This window comes from Budorcas taxicolor, chromosome 11 (assembly GCF_023091745.1).
Source record: "Budorcas taxicolor isolate Tak-1 chromosome 11, Takin1.1, whole genome shotgun sequence".
Classification (NCBI taxonomy): domain Eukaryota; kingdom Metazoa; phylum Chordata; class Mammalia; order Artiodactyla; family Bovidae; genus Budorcas; species Budorcas taxicolor.
In genome coordinates this window covers 20,843,281-20,868,393 of record NC_068920.1, presented here as the reverse complement: position 1 = coordinate 20,868,393, position 25,113 = coordinate 20,843,281, and the positions used below count along the sequence as shown (strand labels likewise).

At 41.2% G+C, this 25,113-nt stretch overlaps 1 protein-coding gene across 1 annotated transcript; it reads right to left on the bottom strand.

The window, feature by feature from the left end:
- Positions 1–1,553: 1,553 nt before the first annotated feature.
- Positions 1,554–9,375, bottom strand: FAM8A1 (family with sequence similarity 8 member A1). The gene is made up of 5 exons (XM_052647870.1): positions 8,612–9,375; positions 7,488–7,608; positions 5,585–5,708; positions 4,971–5,110; positions 1,554–1,766 (listed from the first exon to the last, which is right to left on the bottom strand). The coding sequence occupies exons 1-5, from the start codon at positions 9,333–9,335 to the stop codon at positions 1,622–1,624; spliced, it is 1,254 nt and encodes a 417-aa protein (XP_052503830.1). The 5' UTR covers positions 9,336–9,375; the 3' UTR covers positions 1,554–1,621.
- Positions 9,376–25,113: the final 15,738 nt, after the last annotated feature.

Below are 25,113 nucleotides of genomic sequence, written 5' to 3'. Positions count from 1 at the left end.
CACTTTATCTTCCCAGAAACGACAAGTGAAATGATCTGTTTAGTAATTTAACATATTTAACTAACAGGCTTTCTGTGATGTTTTTTAAAATAATTTTATATTAAATCCATGTTTTATGAAATTTTACAATCAGAAGTATTAAGGACATTGTTAAGGTTTCTATAAACTGAAAATACATTTTAAATGTCAAAAAGACCCACTTTAAAAACTGATACAGTAATATAGCAATGTATTTATTATGACCAAAATAAAGCCTCCATTGATCCTGTAAGCATCTGAGATATGAACTGTTCAGTACAGCTTAGTGTTTTGGGGGGAAAAAATAGAGGAAATGCAGAAAATGCCTAAGAAAGAAAACTTTTAGTTCAGATATATCTCAGCACAGCTAACTGGGCCATCTAACAAAAGCACACACACAATTCAGCGACACAATACACAGTATTACACATTTCCCTCAAAACGTCATCCCTGACAGACTCCACGTGAGCTGGCGGCCCTCAGAACCAAAGAACTTAGAACAGTGTCTGGACATGCTACTCTTGTTAGAGAACAGTCCCTAATGGGAAGACTGCTAAGTATTTCATAGGCTACTATATTTAATCATGAAATGCCAGGATTCCTGAACTCCTCGATGTTTCAAAAGTTATGGAGTATAATAAACTAAAACTAGTATGTGAATATCCTGTATATAAAGAGAAGTTACACTCAGAACACTGAGGAGCACTAATACTTCATGCTGTGCACATACTGGGAGTATTGTTTTACAGTAAATATGCCACAGTTTGATGGAACTAACTTTCCCCCACATATTTATAGTTCGATTTAGGGTACGGAAAACATCTGCACATGAATTTCAATTTAAATTTACAGTGAAAATTTACCCCCCCACCCCACCCCATTAAAAGCAATCACTAACTTACCTTTTTCTTAAAAAAAAAATAAGATAGCAATATGACATAATACTTTTTCATCATGCAATACTTATCCTGAAATACACGTGTAGGCATTAAGAGTAGCTGTTAAGTCATCACTCCTGCGGTAAACTGCAGTACAGGTGTAAACATTTCAGATCAGGGAACTGCTCCGCTGGCCTCAACCTTCCCCTTGTAGTTAACTCACCACCTCCTGGGATGGGAGCTAAGTGGATTATAAAGTGTGTGTCCCCACTCCCTCCCCGCAAAAAGCAAAGAAGAAAATTTCCTCCAGACTGTTAACTAAAAGAATAATGTGTTTACAAAACACAACTGGACGTATTCCATCATTTTGGGATAAACCAAAATAATTTAAAGTTTCATTTGGAGATTTCAAAGCTGAAAGTGTATTCAGCAAATTTTAACACCTTAGATCTTAAGTATATACTGTCTGTTGTTGATGATGACACCACTTGCTTTCTGTTTGATATACAGATTTTAACACTTGGACTCAACAGGTTTTTCTTCTGGAAAAGTTCTTTGGCATTCAGGTAACATCAATACTTTCAGCATAGTCACCTGCATCACACTGGATCGACTGCTTTAATTTTTAAATCAGTTAATGTAACCCAGGGACACTGATGGCCTTGACACATAATTTAGTCTTGTCATTATTCCAGAGAATATGGAATTCACGGCTTTTGGGGGCATCATCTGACCCCATTTCTTTTTACTACAATGGTTCCGGCTACAATGTCATAGGCTGTTCGATTATGCTGAAAAAACAGCAGTGTGATGAAGGCAGGGAAAAAAGAAGCAATAGAAAAATTCTTGATCAAAGCTCGTATAGTGGACCTGAAGAAATTAAAGCAAAAAAAAGAAAAAAAAATCATAGATTAGTAGACTATCAAGTTCAAAATGTATTTAAAACATTCAAAGTATAATTGAGAGTTTTAACCTTTTATATCTAAATTACTTTCAAGTATGGCACCCCACTCCAGTACTCTTGCCTGGAAAATCCCATGGACGGGGGAGCCTGGTTAGGCTGCAGTCCATGGGGTCCCTAGGAGTTGGACACAACTGAGTGACTTCACTTTCACTTTTCACTTTCCGGCATTGGAGAAGGAAATGGCAACCCACTCCAGTGTTCTTGCCTGGAGAATCCCAGGGACGGGGGAGCCTGGTGGGCTGCCGTCTATGGGGTCACACAGAGTCGGACACGACTGAAGCGACTTAGCAGCAGCAGCCTTATTATGATCAAACCACCTGGGCCAGCTGTAAAGACTTCATAACATAAAATTAGACTTTAGAACTTTCACATGAAAAGCAATAATGTCTGAGAATATGAGCTAAAAGTTTACAGTATTTTCTAGTATTCTGCCAAAAGAACAGAGTAACTTCCCTTTACTTACCTTTTCTATGGTCACTCACTACTTTTAATATCTTTATTTTCTGTATGTTTTCACTGTCTTCTAAACTGAGTAGGTTTAGTACAGTACTATTTTCTACCTTCTGTGAGGAGCGCCAGCATTTCAAATTACTGTACTGGTTTATCAACTCTCTTTGCGGGGTCCTGTGGTTTATTTTTGGCTGTGCTGTGGGATCTTAGTTCCCTGATCAGGAATTCTACCTGCACCCACCCCCTGCAGTGCAAGTGAGAAGTCTCAAACACTGGACCACCACAGAAGTCCCTGTTGTCCTGTGATTAAGGAAAGCTTTAAAAACCTTTCAGTAGGCGCTTAGAATGGGAAATTATTCTACTATCATTAGATTTTTACCTTTTAGTGCACTGAACAGTTACAGAATAGCAAAGCAGCTGAATGTGGGCTCTGAATCCAGACTGACTTGGTTTTAGGTTCATTTTCTACCAACTATTAGTTGTGTCCAAACAGTGCCTGGTTTACAGGGTGTTCAACAAATATTAGCCAATATTGATTCTCAGTAAAAGTAGTAGCCCAAGATATGAGAATCACAAAAGTAAGGAAATTTTGAAGATAACAGCAAACACCAGGCTTCTTCTAAAGTCTCTCTGTATTTCTTTATATAACCATCTGACTCTGAATCATTCTGGCAGCAATTCCAGTCAGAACCTTGTTTTGCTCAGCTGATGACCATCTACTCACCGCCACAACTTCCATTATCACTATCTGTACACCACCCTTATGGCAGAAAGTGAAGAGGAACTAAAAAGCCTCTTGATGAAAGTGAAAGAGGAGAGTGAAGAAGTTGGCTTAAAGCTCAACATTCAGAAAACGAAGATCATGGCATCTGGTCCCATCACTTCATGGCAAATAGATGGGGAAACAGTGTCAGACTTTATTTTGGGGGGCTCCAAAATTATTGCAGTTGGTGACTGCAGCCATGAAATCAAAAGACGCTTACTCCTTGGAAGGAAAGTTATGACCAACCTCAGTTCAGTTCAGTCGCTCAGTGGTGTCCAACTCTTTGCGACCCCGTGAATTGCAGCATGCCAGGCCTCCCTGTCCATCACCAACTCCCAGAGTTCACTCAAACTCACGTCCATTGAGTCGGTGACGCCATCCAGCCATCTCATCCTCTGTCATCCCCTTCTACTCCTGCCCCCAATCAATCCCAGCATCAGAGTCTTTTCCAGTGAGTCAACTCTTTGCATGAGGTGGCCAAAGTACTGGAGTTTCATCTTTAGCATCAGTCCTTCCAAAGAACACCCAGGACTGATCTTTAGAATGGACTGGTTGGATCTCCTTGCAGTCCAAGGGACTCTCAAGAGTCTTTTCCACCACCACGGTTCAAAAGCATCAATTCTTCGGCACTCGGCTTTCTTCACAGTCCAACTCTCATATCCATACATGACTACTGGAAAAACCATAGCCTTGACTACCAGATCACCTCTTGAGAAACCTATATGCAGGTCAGGAAGCAACAGTTAGGACTGGACATGGAACAACAGACTGGCTCCAAATAGGAAAAGGAGTATGTCAAGGCTGTATACTGTCACCCTGCTTATTTAACTTATATGCAGAGTACATCATGAGAAACGCTGGACTGGAAGAAGCACAAGCTGGATCAAGATTGCTGGGAGAAATATCAATAACCTCAGATGACCAACCTAGATAGCATATTAAAAAGCAGAGATACTACTTAGCCAACAAAGGTGCATCTAGTCAAGGCTATGGTTTTTCCAGTGATCATGTATGGATGTGAGAGTTGGACTGTGAAGAAAGCTGAGCACCGAAGAATTGATGCTTTTGAATTGTGCTGGAGAAGACTCTTGCAAGTCCCTTGGACTGCAAGGAGATGCAACCAGTCCATCCTAAAGGAGACTGGAAGGACTGATGTTCACTGGAAGGACTGATGCTGAGGTTGAAACTCCAATACTTTGGCCACCTCATGCGAAGAGTTGACTCACTGGAAAAGACTCTGATGCTGGGAGGGATTGGGGGCAGGAGGAGAAGGGGACAACAGAGGATGAGATGGCTGGATGGCATCACCGACTGGATGCACATGAGTTTGGGTGAACTCTGGGAGTTGGTGATGGACAGGGAGGTCTAGCGTGCTGCAATTCATGGGGTCGCAAAGAGTCGGACACGACTGACTGACACCTTACCCCAGAGCCAGATGCCAACAGCTAGCCATGAATACTTTGAGTATTACAACCTCTTTCACTGAAAAGCAGGAGCATGTCAAAACTCCTATTGCCTATTTAAGATAGGGTACTCACAACTGTTACCAAAAGGAAGCTTTAAGGCAGAATAGTTAACTAAACTCCGTAACTACTGACCTAGAGAACATAAACAAAGGTAGGCCTAGAGCACTGATACAGAGAGCAGCACACCCCAATCTTCTCATTATTGTGGCCTCCAGTTCATAAAATGCTTACCCTTGAAGATGTGTATACTGAAAAGGAGTCAATAAATGTTATTGAAAAACATTCAAACTTTGTTTTAAACTTATTAAATGTAAGTCTATTATATGCCAAGAAGAACCAACATCCTAAAAACACTTTTTTAAGTAATATCATTTGATAACGTTTAAGTACAGTAATTCATAAGTACATAGTAGATTAAGAAAAGAACTTACGTTGTAATGCTAACATTTGAGGACGGAATCACTAAAACCCGACTTGGTGCAATAAGCACTGATGTATCACATGTCACAACTCGAAGTCCTAGTAGGAACTTCCCTGGGGTAGCTCCACCTGCTCCCCAAATGCAAATTATCTAAGGAAAGGATAATTGTAAAATAATTTACTGGCTCAACTATACCAATATTCTTTTCCTGTCATATGGTTAATGTTTTAACATTTTCAAGTTGGAAGAATTCCATAGAAATATTTAAAGTTTAATCTTTTAATGCATTTCTGTAGGTCTCTAACATCCTCTAATACCACAAGATGTCTATTGCAGTTATTTCTCTATAAGCCATATTTTTCAGTAAGTTGGTTCTATGGGAAAACACACTACATGTTCCACAACCAACTTAAAATATTTTTGGACAAACGACTGAAATGTACTACCAAGAAATTTAAAAATTTCTCCCCTCAGAAAATTTTAACTTGAAAAGGTACTATGTTAAAATTTAGAAAAAAAGACATCTGACAAATACAAGATTAAAAATCTCCATTACAATATTTCTGTCTTGGGCTGATAATCTAAAATTATATCATTAAATATTTGTTGAAGTCAGTAGCTTACCTCATAGAAACAAACTAATAATCTGTATATAAGTGCCACAACCATCATTTTCTGCAAGTCTTCCATTGATGTGTCTTCATCTATTTCTTCTATTATATAATGCATAGCAAACTTAGAGATATCCCTACAAAAAACAGTTTTGGGTTATGGAGAATGTGTTACCAGAGCAGTTGCACTGGTATTTTTTCATCAGTGTAAGCCATAAACTCTAACTGAAATCACAAACTAATCTTTTCTAATTATCTAGTTTCACAAAACATTATCTTATTCAACAACTAAGTAGGACTACCATGAGTAAGCGCTGTACTAGCTCTGGGGATAAAATGGCAAGTAAATGAAGTAGGGAAAGGGTATAACAGAGAAGCACTGGGTACTTGGAAACACATACCAGGAACACATCTTAGTGGAGGCTTCGAAAAAATGACATTTAAGTTGAGATCTGAAGGATGAAAAGAAGTTGGCCCCGCCCAAGGGAAACATTTGAGAGAGCAGGACTAATGAGAGAAGGACTTGGAGAGTACGATGGAAGCTATAGCCATTTCCGTGTGGCTCAAATATTGTGTGAGAAGTGAGTGAGTAGGAAATAAAGCATTCATGCTCAGTCATGTGCGACTCTGACCCTTCAGACTGCAGCATGCCAGGCTCCTCTGTCCATGGGAGTTTTCAGGCAAGAATACTGGAGTGGGCTGCCATGTCCTCCTCCAGGGGATCTTCCCGACCCAGGGGAAGGGTCGGGAAGATCCTGCATTACATGAAGAAGGGTCGGGAAGATCCTGCATTCCCATGTCCTGCATTACAGGCAGACTCTACTGCTGAGCCATCGTGGAAGGGAGTTTAAGAAACAAGGGTATCTGTTAAAACATATGAAGACATTAAGACTTATGATGACAATGAGAAACTACTGAAGGATTTTAAGGTGGCAGAGTGGCAGAATCAGAATTTATGAGATTAGATGTAAGACAGGACATGGTAAACTGAGATATCGGTTAGAAGACTTGTGTTACAATCCAAGCAAGTGATGATGTGACTGGGACCAGGGAGAAGCAATAATGATGAAAACTGAAATTCTGACAGAGTACTTGACTGGATGTGTAGGGCTAAGGGAGGGAGAGATATAATCATGGTAACCATTCAGGTTCCTGACAAAGGCCCTGAAATTGAACTATCAGGGTCTGAACTTAACTCTGTTTTTGTAAATTTACCTTTGTAAATTCTGGGCTTAACCTTTTTTAAGTCCAAATTTCAATCTCAATAAAATGGAGGTATTAATCTCTACTTAATAGTGGTAGCAAGCTTATGAATCCATACAGGAACCCCCCCCCCCCGCCTTGTATCCAGTGGAGTCCATGCTTTCCCATGCTGTGTGGTGTGGCCAAAAAAAAAATCCATACAAAGCCCAGCACGTAGAAAGTGCTTACCAAGTGATAACTGCTATTATGACTATTATTCTGAAAGGAAGACTATTCAAATAAATGGCTCACTTTGCAATTCATTTAGAACTTGCCTGAAGTATATAGGCAGCCCCATTTGGAAATGGCATCTAGCTGATTATTAACAGTTTATGCCTTTGTCTTTAGGTACTCCACTCTGAAAACAATTATAAGAGAAAAATTTGCACCTAGCCTAAGAAAATACTGAATAAAATCAAACCAGGGTTGGGGATAGCTTTTACCTACTTTTATAGGTGAAATTCTCCCACATCTTGCAGTATTTATTGTTTTTCTCTTTTGTGGTTATTTCTTAGAACCAACAAGAAAGTAAATCTGACAAAGTTCCTATAAAGAAATTGTTGACCCTGGCAAACAAGTTATCCGTACAATCACTGGCAAGCATGGAAAAAAACTTAAAACAAGACCTCTAGACAGTAGACATTAAAACCTTTCTGCAAGAGGCCTTAACTTACTTTATTCCACTCAGGTGCATAATGCTTAAGACAATGGTCGCTTTTATAAAGAAGAGAATAAAGAAATCCACCATCTCTGCCATAAATCTGTGGGCCAAGGATGGAATAACATACTCTCTGCCTGTAAATTAAAAAAAAAAAAAGTTAAGAAAACTAATCGTTCCCTTGTAACCCAAGCTAGGCAATGAATGGGGAATGTAAAGTCAAGGTACAACTTACTGATAAAAAATCTGTATAACCTTGAAACAACTACTGGTATTGACTTCAATAGGGCATGTTATTAAAACACAGCAAAGTTACTTCATAGCAATTTAAAGCTGTTTTTACCCCTTAATGTTTAAAAATTATTTCACAGGTAAATTTCATTATTTAAAGTGGTCAGTACATTTCACCAGGGATTCAAATGAGAACCCGAATAATTACAAGCTTATGACAGAAAATTAAACCCTGTGCGGCTCATCTTACCCCTATTCATTTGTCTGGCTTTCTATGTATTTAACAAATTCAGTGATTAATAAGCTGCCATCCTAAATTCTGGATCAAATTCAGGCAACTTGTCCCATATTACCTGAATAAAATAAAAATAAACTAAAAGGTGTCAATAATTCAAAACACTCTAATATCCATACAGAAGTAAAGAGACAATAAAGACAATATACAGGATTAAGCCAAGGTTCATAATTCCATTTGAATTCATGAAAATCTCTAATATCCGTCAGTTCCATTGTCGCTAATTTATAAAAGTTATCATATAAACTATAAATCCATGTCTGGATTATTACCAGCATTACCGGCCAACACCTCCCCTCCCCCCAAACCGGCTTTGCCATCTGAGAATTAAGCCTGGGTCCCACTCCAGAAAGTGGACAGCAAGGTAACAGCAAGTGGTTTGAGCAGCAAACATTTCTTGACGTTTGGAAGCGACTAGTCCGGGGAGTAAGGGAATGGATCCGGAGCGCCAGGTCTAAAGGAAGAGGAAAGTGGGGCCTCGCTGGACACCCTGGGAACTGAGAGACGCGGCGAAACAACGGCGAATGGCAGCAGCAGCGACAAGTGCAGGGCAGAGCCTGCGGGCTCCCGCCCCCCACCTCCCACCCCAGCACGTGCCCCGAAGAGCCTCTCACCTGCCTGCCGCCCGGTCTCGCTCGGGGCTCGCGAAGCGGCGGCCGGTCCCACCCTCGTGGCCGCGGCTGCGCGGACCGGCGGCTGCAGGTGACGGGCGCGGGCTGCCGGGCCGGCGACCGGAGCCGGGGTGGTGATACCGGCGGACGCCCCCGGCTCGGGCCCGGCTGCCGCGGCGCTTAGGAAGTAGAAGGGGTTGTAATAGCCCAGCTGGAGGGGCGGCGGCGCGGCTGCCGGGGGAGCGGCGGCGGCTCCGGCGGCCGGGAGGCAGCTGGGCGCGGGCGGCTGGGGGCTGCAGTAGGCGGGGAAGGCGGCCAGGCCGCTGTGCCAGGTGAGGTAGCCGCAGTAGGACTGCCACAGCCACTCGTGCACCTGCCGGGAGTACTCGCGGGCGCTCAGCCGCGCCGGCTTCTCCGGCGGGGCCGCGGCCTCGGACGCCTCACAGCTTGCCGGCTCCTGCAGCCCCGCGCTGGAGCCAGAGTCGGAGCCGGAGGCCGCCTCCCCGCGATTCTCGAGCTCGCGCGGCGGCTCCGATTTCTCAGCCGCGGCCGCGAGGCCCAAGGCTGGGGGCCGGCCCGGGGCCTGGGGTTCGGCCTGCGGGCCGTCCCGGGACAGGGGGGCGGCGGCGGCAGGAAGGCCTCTTAGGGAAGGAACGGACTCTTGGTTCCCTCCGCCGTCGTCCTGCCCGGGAGGGCGGCCTCTGGCTTCCTCTGGCCCCTCCGCCATCGTCGCCTCAGCGGCACCCTCGGCGGTCCTGTCACTGCGCCGTCTCCCTTCCCTACTGGCCCCTCCCCAACGGCCCAGTGGCCACCGCAGCAGCCGCAGGCGTCAACAATCCGCCACCGGAAGCGGAAACCCCGCCCCGTGGACGTCGCCGGGACGGAGCGGAGCAAGGAGGCGGGGCGTGGAACCGCGCTCGGAGCGGCCAAGCTGGTTATGGCTGTTGAGGCGCTACTCAGCTGGGCGTTCTGGGATTATCGCTAGTTCCGCTCAACTATCACCCCTCCGCGCCCGCCACTGCCCCCACCTCCCGCACACACCTCTTGTGGATTTTAACGAAGTTGAAGGCCCAAGGCTTCTCCAGATAGTCTCACGGGTTGTAGACTCCGGCTGCTCCTGGAGGAACAGCTGATGGAGGAGGAGGATTTCAGAGAGAGGTCCGGGGGTCAGCGCTGCCTTTTCCGTTTGCAGCCGCAAGTTTTGGTCTCTAAGCACAGGACCTGTTACTTATTTCCTCCTGCATTCATTCCAGTTAACTGGTCCCTTCACCCATTTGAACTCAAGGTGATACAAGGCATATCCTCAGAGGTTAAGAAATTAATAACCAAACTGGGACCTATCAAGGTAGTATGGCTCAGCTGCAGCGATCTTGATTGTAAGAGAAAAGGGGTTATGTTGATTTAAGAGCTAGATTCTGTCCTTGTCCTGGAGCTAACCTGAGTGTGCAATATCTTACTTCCCACTGCTGCAGACACAGCCTGCCTCAGCAATACTGTGCCTTTCCTCAGACTCGTTGTCTCAAACCTTTAGCGCCTGCCTTTCATTTTCTGTTCAGGAAAGGCCTTGTTCGTATCTCGGGGCTTTGGAACCTCCTCTGAGTGCCGTAGCCCAGGCATGATTTCCCCTTCCTCTGAACTATATATGGCACCTTAACGTATTTATATTTTAGTATGCCTTCCGAAGTCCTTAAGTTGGTTAAGTGATAGGTATATATCTTTGTTTCCCCTGTCCCACACAGGAAGGAGATCCACAGATCCACAGGGGCCAGGTACTGTGGGTATAGTTGGCAACATGATGAATCCCAGAATCATTCTTGACTCTGCTCTGGGAAATGAAAGTAAAAGGCTTAACTTTGGGCCTTAAGGAGCTAATGGATAGGTTATAGGGAAAGATTTCATGAAGCACTGGAAGACCTATTTAAATCAATACCAATATAGTATGTATCCAAAACAAGGGAAAGATCGTGGTGGCCTATAGCTAGGTTTATTCTTACAAAAGTGGTTTTAAAAATCAACTTTCCTGGTGGTCCAGTGGTTAAGAATCCACCTGCCAATGGAGAGGACACAGGTTTGATCCCTGCTCTGGGAAGATCCGCCATGCCTTGGGGCAACTATGCCTGTAAACCCCAAATGCTGAAGCCTACGCCTAGAGCTGGTGCTCCAGAACAAGTGAAGCCACTGCAATGAGAAGGCCATGCACCACAAGGAAGAGTAGCCCCGGTTGCCCCGTGCTGGCCGCAGCTAGAGAAAGCCCAAGTATAGCAATGAAGACACAATGCAGCCAAAAATTCAATAATAAGTAATTTTTAAAAAGTCAACTGTGAAGAAATTGTAACGTTTAAACATGCATTCCAGGTTTGGGTAGGGGAGGAAAGGGAAGGAAGAAAGAACAAATAAATGAAGAGAGAATGGAATGAGTGTAAATACTGTGATTATTGGAGACACAGACTTTGTTTTGAATACCACTGATTTGGCAGCACCTGGCATAGTGCTGCTCCACGTAGACATTTATATTAATCAGGACTCCGCTGCAGTTGCCAGGAATCCACCTGTAATCGATTTACAGGAGAAAAAGTAAATGAATTTATTGACTTGCATAGAAAGTTCAGAAATAGTTTAAGTTTCAAGGATACCTAGTTACAGTTAATCAAATAGCTTCAGGCACCACCTTTTTCTTTGCTTTTGAGAAAGTAAGAGTGTTCCTGTTTCAGTAATAAATCTAATTCTAATTGGCTTAAGCCAAGAATAAAATTATTGCGTTTTGTAACCAACAAATTCAGAGGTTTTATATAAGAAGGTTCAACAGATATCTGATAGGCATTCCAAAAGAGGGAAAAAGCAATAATGGCCAGTAATTTTCCAGAATTGAAGAAAGATGACTGTTTACATTGAAGCCACACATCAAGTCTTGGGAAAATAACATATACATATAACACATACATGATGAATTTAAACAAAGAGAAAAATAATGATCTTAAATAGGAGCAGTTAAAACATAACCTAACTAGAAAGAAATGGCATTTACAATGGAAGCCATATTGTCAAAAGTAAAAATATCCTGAAGATAGCGGAACATTTATAGTACAGAGGGGAAACTGTGGACAACCTAAAATGTTATAACCAAGTAAGTCATCAGTCAAGAATGAGGATGTGATGTAACACACCATTGCCAATCCAGACAACGCCCTGAACAACCTTAGTACCTTCCTGTCATACCCAGCTAAGGACTGAAAGGAAGTATTCATGAGTCCGTAAAATATAAACAGATTCTGGGAAGAAAGCAGTACATGAATCTCGAATCTCCATGAATCACCTATTCAAAACAGACTGTATAGTGAAACCAAAAATGCATGGATGGGGCAATGTTTACAAAACTAGATAATAGATAACGCCACAGACCCCCAAATACAAGAGTATGAGATCAAACCACAAATGCAAAATTACATAGTGTCAATGCCAGAAAAAATCAGATCAAAACTGTGAAGATACTAAGAAAATTATATAAAACGTGAAAGAGAAATTGGAATTTAAAAACCTTCAGAAAGTAACAATTGGGGAAAGAATTACAAATAAGGACAAAAAGTAGTTTCAGATAAATACTGATCTAGAAAGAAAACAGAAGTAAACACAGTTGATGCTCAAGAAAACTAGACTTTGAAGATGAGATTTCAAATAAATAAGACAGGTAGGAATGATTTTAGAGAAAAGATAAATATTGAGGACAAGTAAAGAAAATCCAACATATGGATTAAAAGTTCTTGATAAAACCATAGCTAGCTAACAGGACATAACACATTATAATTCAAGAGAACTTTCCCTGAAATAGAACATATGTACATATATTCTATTTATATATATATTCACATATATATTCATATGTGTATTTGAAGTCTCATGCTGAAAGAGTATACTATATACCTGAAAACACTGAGAATAAACAAGATATAGTCTAGGTAGTAAAATTACTATACTTTACATTTCTTAAAATGGTCATTTAGGTAAAAAAACATTTCTGAAAGAAAATTGGATTACCATAATACTTCAAAATTACTACTTCATGTGAGGAGAAAATGGTGAAATATCTAAAATACTCAAAGAAAGAAAATGAGAACCAAGAGCTCTGTGTCCAGCAAAACTGACTTTCAAATATAAAAATGTATTTGTTATCAAAATGAAAGAACTCAGACTATCATTTATTTGAATTTTTTCCTGAGGAGTGAAGCTCAGTAACCAAAATTACTCACAGTCACTTGAAATGTTACATTTAGAGCCAAGACTAAAAGAGGGTTTGTCTCAGTCAGGGTCTAGTCAAGAGATAGAAACTACATAGTAATTTGAACTGAGGACTATGTTCAATACTATGAAGAATTATTAATAGAACTGGAATGAAAGGAGGCTGACTGCAAACAGGCAAAGAGAACACTTATAACATATGGGAGGAAGAGTAGATACGGAGAGAAGCCACCACTCTTAAACTAAGAAACACCCTGGCCCTGGCCCCCAACCCCAAGCCCCAGCTACCTCCTACTTGAAGAGGGCATGACTGTGGCTCACTGCTGTGGCCCCCATCAGTCAGTCAGTCAGTCAGTCAGTCATTTCAGTTGCTTTGTTGTGTCCGACTCTTTGTGATTCCCTGGAGTGCAGCACACCAGGCCTCCCTGTCCATCAGCAGCTCCCAGAGTTCACCCAAACTCATGTCCATCGAGTCGGTGATGCCATCCAGCCATCTCGTCCTCTGTCGTCCCCTTCTCCTCCCGCCTTCAATCTTTCCCAGCGCCAAGGTCTTTTCAAATGAGTCAGTTCTTCTCATCAGGTGGCCAAATTATTGGAGCTTCAGCTTCAACATCAGTCCTTCCAATGAACACTCAGGACTGATCTCCTTTAGGCTGGACTGGTTGGATCTCCTTGCAGTCCAAGGGACTCTCAAGGGTTTTCTCCAACACTACAATTCAAAAGCATCAGTTCTTTGGTGGCCCCCATGGAACCCATTAAATCCTCCCCGGAGTTCTTGGAGAAGCTATCCAGAGAGAAGTGACTTTATCAGAGTTTACTGCAAAGTGCCCAGAGCAGCCACTTACAGGAAGGTGATATGCTAGCAGCATAACACTCAATGAAGCCATCTAAAACACGGTGTTTTGGGGGAGACTGCCCTGGGAAGCTGCTGCTTGTTGTGGGCACTGCTGGAAGGAACCACAGGCTCTGCAGGGGAGCCCAAAGAGATAAGCACACAAGAATCAGAAAGAGAAGCCTCTTTCTTCTCCAGTGCCTCCGCGCCTCCACTCCCAAGAGCATCCTCCATTAACAAAGCCTAACATTAAGCCAGCTGATATTGGAGAAGTATTTGCAGAGTTCAGCTCCATTATTGCACAGCAAACAAAGATTTGGAGCTGACAGCCACAAAGGATATAATCTGAGATGGATTTATAATCTGAAATATTGGTACAAAATTACTGTAAAACTGGGGAGGAGTTTGGGAAGAGCATTAGCAAAAATTTAACTTTTCAGTGTATTGATGATGGCAGTATTAGGGGAAATGGCAACCCACTCCAGTATTCTTGCCTGGGAAATCCCATGGACAGAGGAGTCTGGCAGGCTACAGTCCATGGGGTTGCAAAGAGTCAGACACGACTGAGCGTGCGCACGTGCACACACACACACGCACACACACACACACATATACATATATATGTAATATGGGGTGAAATGAGTAATCATGAGTATCAAATATCTAGTTTCCTGCATTATTTTCACTAGCAGTGTTCACTCTTACCAGCTGGACTGCAGTTTTGAAATACCAGCTCCCACTTAAAGAAGCAAATATTACTTGGAGAATTGGATGATTCTAGATCTGGCGGAGGAAAAGTATAGAATCAACATAATACATCTTGTAATACCAGAGAGCAGAGGAACTATTAAACACTTCTAGGGTCACATCCAGAGGACCCAGGAAGGCTAACTTGAAGAAGTTCTCCATTGGTCAAAGATGGGATAATTTGAGTTTCAATAAGGGTAATAATTAGAATGGATTAAATAAGTTTACATACATAAATTCATAATAATGTGTAGTCTTACCAAAGAGATTAAACCTGAATCTGACAAAGCCTCTGGATTCAACTGCCAATTTACAGGAAATAGAGGACAAAGACATACTGAAATATGCCATTAGTATGAAAGTTGCTCAGTCATGTCCAACTGTTTGCAACCCCATGGACTGTAGTCCATGGAATTCTCCAGGTCAGAATACTGGGGTGGGTAGCCTTTCTGTTCTCCAGGAGGTCTTCCCAACCCAGGGATCAAACCCAGGTCTCTTGCATTGCAGGCGGATTCTTTACCAGCTGAGCCACAAGGGAAGTACCATTAGTGCACATTCTGCAAAATCCAGACTGTGGGGAACCCAAGTCAGACAGCTGAGTTCAGTAGATAAATTGTATGAAAAAGAGTGAGGAGAACCATTAGATTAAAGGAAATAAAAGACATTAGATTAAAAGGCATCAAATAATCCTGAATGATACATTAGAAAAGTTAGACTAATTGATAGCTTCAGGACATTACATTAACAAAATGTAGAATACACATGCTTTTCAAGTGCACATGGAATATCCTCATGTTGTTGTTGCTCAGTTGCCAAGTCGTGTCCAACTCTTCACAAGCCCATGGATTGCAGGCCTCCCTGTCCCTCACCATCCCCCAGAATTTGCCCAAGTTCATGTGCATTGCATCTGTGGAACATCCTCATACCACATACTAAGACACAAAGCAAGCTTCAACAAATTTGAGAATATATAAATTATTTCAGTCAGCTTTTCTGACCACAAAAGCATTAAACAGCATGAAACTAGAAATCAACCACAGAAAAAGAAATGAGAAGAAAAAGATTACATTGAGACTAAACAACATACTACTAAGAACCCAATGGGTCAACGATGAAATCAAAGAGGAAATTTTAAAATACCTTGAGACAAATGACAATGAAAACACAACCATACAAAATCTATGCTGCTGCTGCTGCTAAGTCGTTTCAGTTATGTCCAACTCTGTGCGACCTCATAGACGGCAGCCCACCAGGCTCCTCCGTCCCTGGGATTCTCCAGGCAAGAATACTGGAGTGGGTTGCCATTTCCTTCTCCAATGCATGTATGCATTCTAAATCGCTTCAGTCATGTCTGACTCTGTGCGACCCCATGGACAGCAGCCCACTAGGTTCCTCTGTCCATGGGAGTCTCTAGGCAAGAATACTGGAGTGGGTTGCCATTTCCTTCTCCAGTTGTTTATGGCTAGCCAGCCCCAAGTAGGGAATTGGGGGGACATTTCTAGCTGCTGTCAAAACCATTTGTTTTGAGGATCCTCCCTGTTTCTCCCCTGCTTGGCACTGGTTGCCAACTTATGCTTTTCTTTGGTGGAATGGAAACTTGCATTTGGGACGAGCTGACACACTCCAAAACCAGGTAAATCCACTGGTGTGCACACGGGCAACCTTCCCATTTGTGAGTACTAATGCTGTTTGGGCATTCTTGCCAATTGGTTCTGACGGCCGTTGAGGACTGTTTGTGAGCACTGACTGCTATTTGGCTTTTTTGCCGATTGCTTCTGATGTCTGTCTGCCTTTGAGGACCATTTTGAAGCATGAAGTACTATTTGGGCCTTCTTGCCAGTTGATTCCGACATCTGACTACTGTTGAGGACTGTTTATGTTGGGGAAGTGTTTGTTTGGGATTTCGTACCGGTCACCTTCAAAGAGTGTTTGTAATAGCTGTGTGAGTGTGCATTCTATTTGTATGATTGGTACTTTTGCTGACTTATATAAAATGGTCCATTCAGGTTCAATTCATTAAGAAAAATTTTACCCATGAAATTATGACTAAAAAGAAATGATTTTTTTTTGGACAATGTATGTTTGGCAACAGTATTCTTTAGAGTCTGGAGAAGATACATTAAGATGAAACTCTTGAAATTAAAACAAACAAAAAAAAAACCATATTCTTTAGAGTCTGGAGAAGATAGGTTAAGATGAAATTCTTGAAATTAAAAAAAAAAATACAAAAATGCTTCATTGTGCATATGCTGTTAGGGAAAGCCAGCTTGATAAAACAATTTTTTTCAGACCCTGAGGAAACAAAAATATGCCTAGCAGAAAATCTGAAGTTAACACTTATCATGTCCTTGAAATACAAACACAGTCCACTTTGCCTGGATCTTCAGCCTTCGGTTAATGGTAAAAATTCAAATCAAAAAGAAAAAAGAAAAGAAGGGAAGCCTTTTAAAATTGAGTGTGTAAATTTGGCTATTCTGACTGATAAGTTTAATTGCAATGCCTAATTCATGAAATGTAAAAAAAAATGAAACAATGAGATCTCTGTTTATCTGGATGTTTGTATGTCTCAATATGTGTTTTTGTCTTTGGATAATATTGCTGAGGTTTATTTGTAAAAGAGCTCTATTTAACTGGCCTTAAACAGAAATAAGCACTTATAAATCAAACAAATCTAAATTTACCTGCTTTTGTCTTCTTGTAAGACCAAGAGGGAAACTAAAGATGTTTTGGTTTATTAAACATGCATGTTGTAACACTGAAGAAAAATTATGCTATGAAAAAAAGTTTTTTTTTTAAGGTTATAGAATATGTTCTTAAGTTTGCCAAATAGAAAATGCTGGTGTAACATTTTAATCACTTGTTTCTTGGTTTTGTTAATGTATTCAAGGATTAAAAATTGTGATATATCAAAATGATAAGGGAACCATTTTAGTATATAAAGCAAGTCAGATATGTGTTGTGTGTGAAGAAAAGGTATGAAAAATGGAGATGTTCTTGGTTAGAAAAAAATGATAATAATTTTGTCCTACAGTTGTTTCTGGATGAGGAAATACAGGACAAATTTCTTTGGATCCAGAAGATGATAAAAGGTTTATTAAAAAGGAACTCTGAGAAAAGAGTTTTGTATGTTGTCAGGATTAAGATTAGACTGAATTAAATTAGGTAAATGAATTTTGTTATTAACAGTAAATTGATGCAAGACTGAACTTGGTTTTGTCTCTCTGTTAAGAAAGCAAAGTTCTCCTGGAATATTGATCTGATTTTGATTAACACAGACTTCTAATGGAAGATAATTGCGTTGTTTCTAACCATACTTTTGACCCTAATATTCAAGATGGAACAGTTGTCCAGTAAAGATGTTACAGAGTATAACTACGCATGATCTGTAGCACTGCTGCCTTTAATTTACTGCTTAAAGCACATGTGCAATGTTTGTGTGACAGTTGGGTATAGATGATAAACTGTGTGGCCTACAAAGCGTTTCCTTATTAACCTCTGGGCCTGTTCATGGTATCTGATTAGTTTCCCCCCAACATGGACAACCTAGGCAAACATATAAATAAAAAGAAGGCCTAGCAATGAGGGATGTGGATGGGCCAGAGCAAGCAGAAGAACCACTCTGGCAACACTGGAAAAATATATCGATTATCAATGCTTCCTATGAAAGGAGTTACGGTTAAACGGGGAAAATGATGGAGGAAATTTTCACATACTGAGGTGTGGGGAAGTCATTCTGACCTTTACTTTGAACTTTAGGCTAGCCAAAGCAGCCTGTTTGTGGCCTATGAAATATATATGTCCATCTGCTTTAACCATTAAGAGAAAAATATATTCAGAGAAAAATACAAAGATGAATTTTTATTATTATCCTCATTTTAATGTGTCTAGTGATTTTCCAAAGTTTGTCCAGGTACTATGAAAGTTTATTCCTGGTCTTGTTCTATACCTGTCCCTCCTCCAAAGAAAAGCGGGGATTGAAATGGAGCAGGACCATATGGTCCTTGCCCCCCAGCCCCCAGCCCCAACCATGTCTTCTGCCTGCCTTTTGCCTGTGGAAAACTTTAGTCAAAGAAGTTTAATCAGAGAAGAGAGAAATGTAGCAACAAAGGATAACAGTCAAAGGAGACTAAATAACAATAATGTAGTCATTCAGCAGAGTCAAGGCCCTTTAGTTCTTTCTCAAGGGCTGTAGATAATATTCTGAGCCATAGCCTGTGAGCTGTCTTACAGAGACTAAAACACCAGGTGGAGAAGTTAACTGCAGGATGACCAGACTGTACCCAGGAAGTGAGCTGCTGCAATTCCAAGAACTGGCCACAAAGAAATGGGAACAAATGAACCCTGGAACTGGAGATTAACTGTACCTAAAACCACCAAGATGACGCTGGCCAGACCACTGATGATCAGTTTGAAGATGACTGTTAGGGATGACTGTGCTATTTCTGCATGTGGCCGCCCCCCACTTCTGTTTATAAAATTTCTTGCCCCACTGCTTGTTGAGGAGGGAGAAGTTGGCTTTTGGACTGATGTTCCCTACCCTCCCCCACCCTCAGTTGCTGGCATCTGAAAGAAAGCAAATTTTCCTTTCCACCAACTTGGCCTGCTTACTGGTTTTTGAGTAACAAGCAGCTGGACCCACCACACTCTTTCTGTAACACAAAAATAAACACAAAATAGCTTAAAGACTTAAATATAAGACACGACACCATAAAATTCCTAGAGGAGAACGTAGGTAAATTATTCTCCAATACAGACCTAAGAAAACATTGATATTATCTAACTCCCAAGGCAATAGAAATAGAGACAAAAATTTAAAATGGGACCTAATCAAACACGAGCAAAGGAAACCATAAACAAATGAAAAGAAAACCTACAGACTAGGAGAACATATTTGCAAATGAAATGACTGACAAAGGCTTAATTTCCAAAATGTTAAAACAGCTCAGACAACTCAATATTAAAAAGCAAATAACCCAATCTAAAAGTGGGCAGAAGACATAGACATTTTTCCAGAGAAGATGCACAGATGCCCAAAAGACATGTGAAAAGATGCTCAACGTAACTATTGGAGAAATGCAAATCAAAACTACAAGGAGGTACCACCTCACACCAGTCAGAATAGCCATCTTTAAAAAGCCTACATATAATTCTAGAGAGGGGGTAAAGAAAAGGAAACCCTCTTACACTGTTGGAAGGAAAGTAGATTGATGCAGTCATTATGGAGAACAGTATGAAGCTTTCTCGAAAAGCTAAAAATAGTGTTACCTTATGACCCAGCAATTCCACCCCTGGGTATGTATCTGGACAAAATTATAATTCAAAGAGAAACATGCATCCCCAGTGTTCATAGCAGCACTATTCACAACAGCCAAGACATGGAGACAACCTAAATGTCCATCGAGAAATGAATGGATAAAGAAGACATGATATATATATATCTTTGTTATCATACACATATATACATACAATGGAATACTATTTTCCTTTGTACACTTCCAAAGGGTGAAAGGGTGGGAGACGTAAGGGTTGGGAGCTTGGGATTAGCAGATACAAATTATTATAATAGGATAAATAATAATGTCCTACTGTATAGCACAGGGATTCAATACACTGTAATAAACTATAATGGAAAATAATAGGAAAAATAATATGTCTAACTGAATCACTTTGCGGTATAGTAGAAATTAAGACAACACTATGAATCAACTATACCTCAATAAAATATTTTTTAAAAGACATCAAATTGAAAAATAAGAGTAAGATGATAGAGTCTAAATATATACTTAAAGAGTTTTTAAAATTGTGACTATCATAGTTAGGATAGTGACTACTTTTGAGTCAGTGAGGGGTTTGTGATTGGAATAGAGAACACAGGCTTATTGTGTGGCTGACAAAACTCTGATTTGGGAAGCAAATACAAATATGTTCACCTGGTAAAAACCCATCAAGCTGTTAGTGAAAGTGATAAAAGATGGAGAATTTTTCATTCACATACCTAAAATCTAAAGGACATACTTTAGTAAGAGGGAAATGGAACTCAAAAGCAAGGGATTAAAGGCAAAAAAGAAATGACTTTGAGAAAATCAGACCCTAAGGATCTAATTCCTGAGTTAAATAAATTTGGGAGTCTGGAAAAGCATGGTGAATTGACCACATTCACTCCTTTTCTTTCCAAAGCACCCACTGAAATGAAACAGAGGAATAAAGTTATAGAATTAACAAGGTGGCTGCAGTTTTGCAAGACAGAAGGTCACTGACTTGAGGACAGGCTCAGAACTTGGAGGTACATATGGGTTCTTTGGGAACTGGTAGTGGAGTACAGTGTTCACAGGGAAATGATAAGTGAGTCTGTATGCTGAATGTATTTGTGTGTTCATTCGCCCAGTTGTATCCGACACTTTGAGACCACATGGACTATATGGACTTTGGCCCGCCAGGCTCCTCTGTCCATGGAATTTTCCAGGCAAGAATACTGGAGAAGGTTGCCACTTCCTACTCCAGGGAATCGTCCCGACTCAGGGATCAAAGCCCCGTCTCTTGCATCTCCTGCACTGGCAGGCGGATCCTTTACCACTGCACCGTCTGGAAAGCTGAATATGTGTGACTCTCCACACCCCAATTTTTTCCTGTTCCTTTTTTTGAAATCCCATCAGCTAAACCCATGCCTCCCAAACTGAATATTGGAGTGTTCTTTGGAGAAACCAAATGGTTGCTGAAAAAGCCTTCTATATGTTGCCATTTGGAGTTCCAAGAGCAAAAGTTTGGTTTACCAGCTTATCACTCCACCCTGAAACCTATTAGTATATAAAAATAAGAATAGAAAAGCTTATGGAAAGAAGTCTCCTACACAAAAGTGAAATCTATAGATCTCAATCTATGAGTTGTGGAGCATAATAATTGATGAGTATTTGACAGTTAAAAAGATGATTGGATAGATATACGGAAAACCTGGGGGGCTCCCCAGGTGGCACTAGAAGTAAAGAACGCACCTGCCAATGAAGGAGACATGGGAACCTGGGTCTCCTGCATCACAGGAGGGTTTATTACTGTCTGTACCACCAGGGAAGACTGAGCTTTACTTCTGAAAAAGATCCTGAGGAGGCTGCAAAGGAAGAGCAGGCTGCTGCTGAGAAAGGCTGTGACCTAGGGAGAATTTCGGGTTGAACGGACTGCTCCAGCTCCTGGGCTGATGGCTACTCAGCCTGAGGACACAGACTGGTCTCGAGGCGCACAGGTGCCCCCTGTAGACACAGACCAGCAGTTCCCTGCTGAGGACTGGCGCGCTCATCTGGCCACTGGAGTCTTATCCGCAGCTTCCACCCCTCAGGACCCTGAATGAGGAAGAGCCACCTCCGAGTGGGGCGTAAGCTGTTCTCCTACAGACTCTTCAACAGAGAGAGGAAATAATGATGAGAGGAAAGAAACCGTGAAAAAAATACCAAGAAAAAAAAAAAAGACCCTGGACAGGAAACATTAATCACAGTTACTACTCAGTCCATCAGCAAATGATATTTACAGAGTCATAATAATATCAATACAGTTATTTTAACCAGAACTTGTGATGCATTTACTATGAGAGAATGGGAAATAGAGGAAGTGGGGGAAGGGATGTCAGCTCAGGGCTGATCTCATTAAGTCAGTCAGTCATTGACATCTCAAACTGGGACTTCCGTTCTGTCATTCTGAGTCATGGGATGAGCGTGCGACCCGGGCTCAGCAAGTTGGATGGGCTCACCTGGGACTTGGAAATTTGAACCAAGTGATCCAGGGATGGCACAAATGTAATGCCAGCAGAGATCCCTGATAAGACTTCTGATTAGCTCTTGCTACCTGCATGTCTTCCTTTAAGTTTAGAGACTGATGTTCTTCTAGTAAATTCCTCTTACATGTTAAGTTAGCACAGGCTGGTTTATGATCCTTTAACTAAAGAAACTTAATTGGATTCAGCCATTAAAGAGTCATCGAGGCTTTACCTGAGTAGTTCCTTGGGGTGAAGGGCAAAAGGCTGATTGACTGTGTGGAAGGAGACATGGTACTTGCATTCTAATCTTCCAGGAGTTTATTTTGGAAGAGGAGGCATTAGGAAAGTAGCTAATAATTGTAAGCCATGTTTGAATTCATGAAGGAAATGGCAACCCACTCCAGGATTCTTGCCTGGAGAATTCCATGGGCAGAGGAGCCTGGTGGGCTACAGTCCATGGGGTCATAAAGAGTCAGACATGACTGAGTGACTAACATTTTCACTTTTTCTATGTTAGGGTAACTGAGGAGTTCCTAAAAATTGGGCAGCCATGGAGCTGTTGTTTTAGAATTGATTTCTTTAATCTTTAGTGATATTTAGTTTATCAACATATTTCAACTATTCTTCTTAGTAATATTGACAAACCCACTGCCTGATGACAAATTGCTTTTGTCTGATCTGATATGCTGGTGGAAAATAATTTGAAAAAAGTATATAACCACTACCAGAAGTTTCATCTGAAAAGATGTTCCATGCACCCAATAAAAGATTAAATATTAACATAATTTGATTTCTTTTAGAAATGTACATAAAACAAAGTATCTTTTCCTTCTCTAGCCAGACTTGCAGCAAGTCACTATATGATACTTTTCTGCCCTCCAGTGGTTGTCAAACAGCATTAAGAAATTTATCATCTGCTTTATAATATTAAGAATACATTCTCTTCGTAACAGAATTTTAAGAATTCAAAGTGATTTATAAATGTGTCAGCATCCATACAGGCACACGATATTCTTGAAAATGGGCAGACTCATAAAGCAACATTGATCTCAGTGTAAACTGACTTCAGACAACCAGTAGGTGGAGGAATTTCCAAAGCTAAGAACCACCACACTCTTGAAACCCGATTTCAGAACCTGAGATCTTAAAAATCATCCCTCCAATTTTGTCCATTTATACGGACAGAAACCAAGAACTGTTGACTAGCTCTGAGTCATGTATACACATACACTGTTGTTGTTGAGTTGCTAAGTCGTGTGCAACTCTTGCGGCCCCACGGACTGTAGCCTGCCAGGCTCTTCTGTCCATGGGATTCTACAGGCAAGAAAACTGGAGTGGGTTCCCATTTCCTTCTCCAGGTTATCTTCCTGACCCAAGGATTGAACCCATGTCTCCTGCTTGACAGGCATATTCTTTACCATTGTGCCTCCTGGGAAGCCCAGACATATACATAGTGCCCAGGAAATTCCAGTAAAAAGAAAGACTATTTTAGGTTAGGATTAGATTTTATTTGTGAAATATGAGAATTGGGGGTGAGGTGAAAGCTTTTTAGGTATGAATGGTTTGATCCTTGGGTTGGGAAGATTCCCATTGAGAAGGGGAATCCTTCTCCAAGGCATGCCCACTACCCACTCCAGTGATCATGCCTTGAGAAATCCATGGATAGAGGTTACAGTCTGTGGGGTTGCAAAGAGTCAGACATGACTGAATGACTTTCACTTTCAACTTTCAAGCTTGAGATAAAAAGCTGAAAATAGGGTGACTATGATGTAAGGGAGGAAAGAAGCCAGAAAGAGAGAGCCCCGGTGAGATGTTGGAAAGTGTTAGGATATACAGAAGGGTCAAGACAGGGGGCTGAGTTTGGCTTTCGTACAGTCAGCAATGGAACACTGTTATGAAACACAAAGAAAAATATTTATAAACTATTGAGTGTTGATACATCATGATGTACATGAAAACCACTGATTTGCCTCTGTCTGCATGACTGAGCGACTTCACTTTCACTTCTCACTTTCATGCATGAGAGAAGGAAACGGCAACCGACTCCAGCGTTCTTACCTGGAGAATCCCAGGGACAGCGGAGCCTGGTGGGCTGCCGTCTATGGGGTCGCACAGAGTCGGACACGACTAAAGCAAATTAGCAGCAGCAGTAGCTGCTGCTGCTCCTTTATTTATTAACACTGGAAGCAACCAACCCAAGGGGAAAAAATCATGGAAGCTTTTGACCACCAGATCAATTTAGCCCTCATCTCACTAACTCAGATTCTTCCCTTGAAATTTCCCCCTTGACCTTGCGTACCTCCTGCCAAACTTCTTCCTGAATTCCCTTCACAGCACCATTATTACTTTTTTTACATGGTTTTTCTTATCTTCATGATAAAGTGAGATTCCCCCTGAAGGCTAATTTGGAGTGAGAACATGTACGACGTTAATGTGATATCAGCTTCATCTAATGCCAACTCTGTTCTTGGCCCCCATCATTCTTTTTAAAGAATGAAAAATTCCATAATTCTGCTGACTTTTTTTCCATTTTTTCCCTTATCAGAGAGTTTTGTTGATCTTCTAAATTCAATATCCTGGCTCATTTGACTCTCATTTGCTAACCATGATAATATATGTGCTTTTTATATAGTAGGCTGCCCCACCTCCATTCTGTCAGCTTTGTGCATAAATAGGCCATATCATATTTTTACCTATCAGACTGGGAACATCACTAAGATTGATGGTACCCAGTGTTGATGAGATATGGAAAAACAGATTCACTCATAGTTGGTGGAAGTGTAAGATTGCACAACTTTTTAAAAGGGCAATTTGGCAGTATTCATTAACATTAAAAAAAACTACACTAGTGACTCATTAATCCCCCTTTTAGAAATCTACCTTATAGAAATATAAGCACTAGGGTACAAAGATGCAAGTCAAGCATATTCCCTGTAGGATTATTTATAATAT

Bases quoted from the DNA above. Each gene is read 5' to 3' on its own strand.
- FAM8A1 (XM_052647870.1), bottom strand. From the start codon at position 9,335: ATGGCGGAGGGGCCAGAGGAAGCCAGAGGCCGCCCTCCCGGGCAGGAC. The intron at 7,609-8,611 runs GTGAGAGGCTCT...TTTAATTTACAG, and splicing joins CGAGACCGGGCGGCAGGCAG to GCAGAGAGTATGTTATTCCA. The intron at 5,111-5,584 runs GTAAGCTACTGA...TCCTTTCCTTAG, and splicing joins TATTAGTTTGTTTCTATGAG to ATAATTTGCATTTGGGGAGC.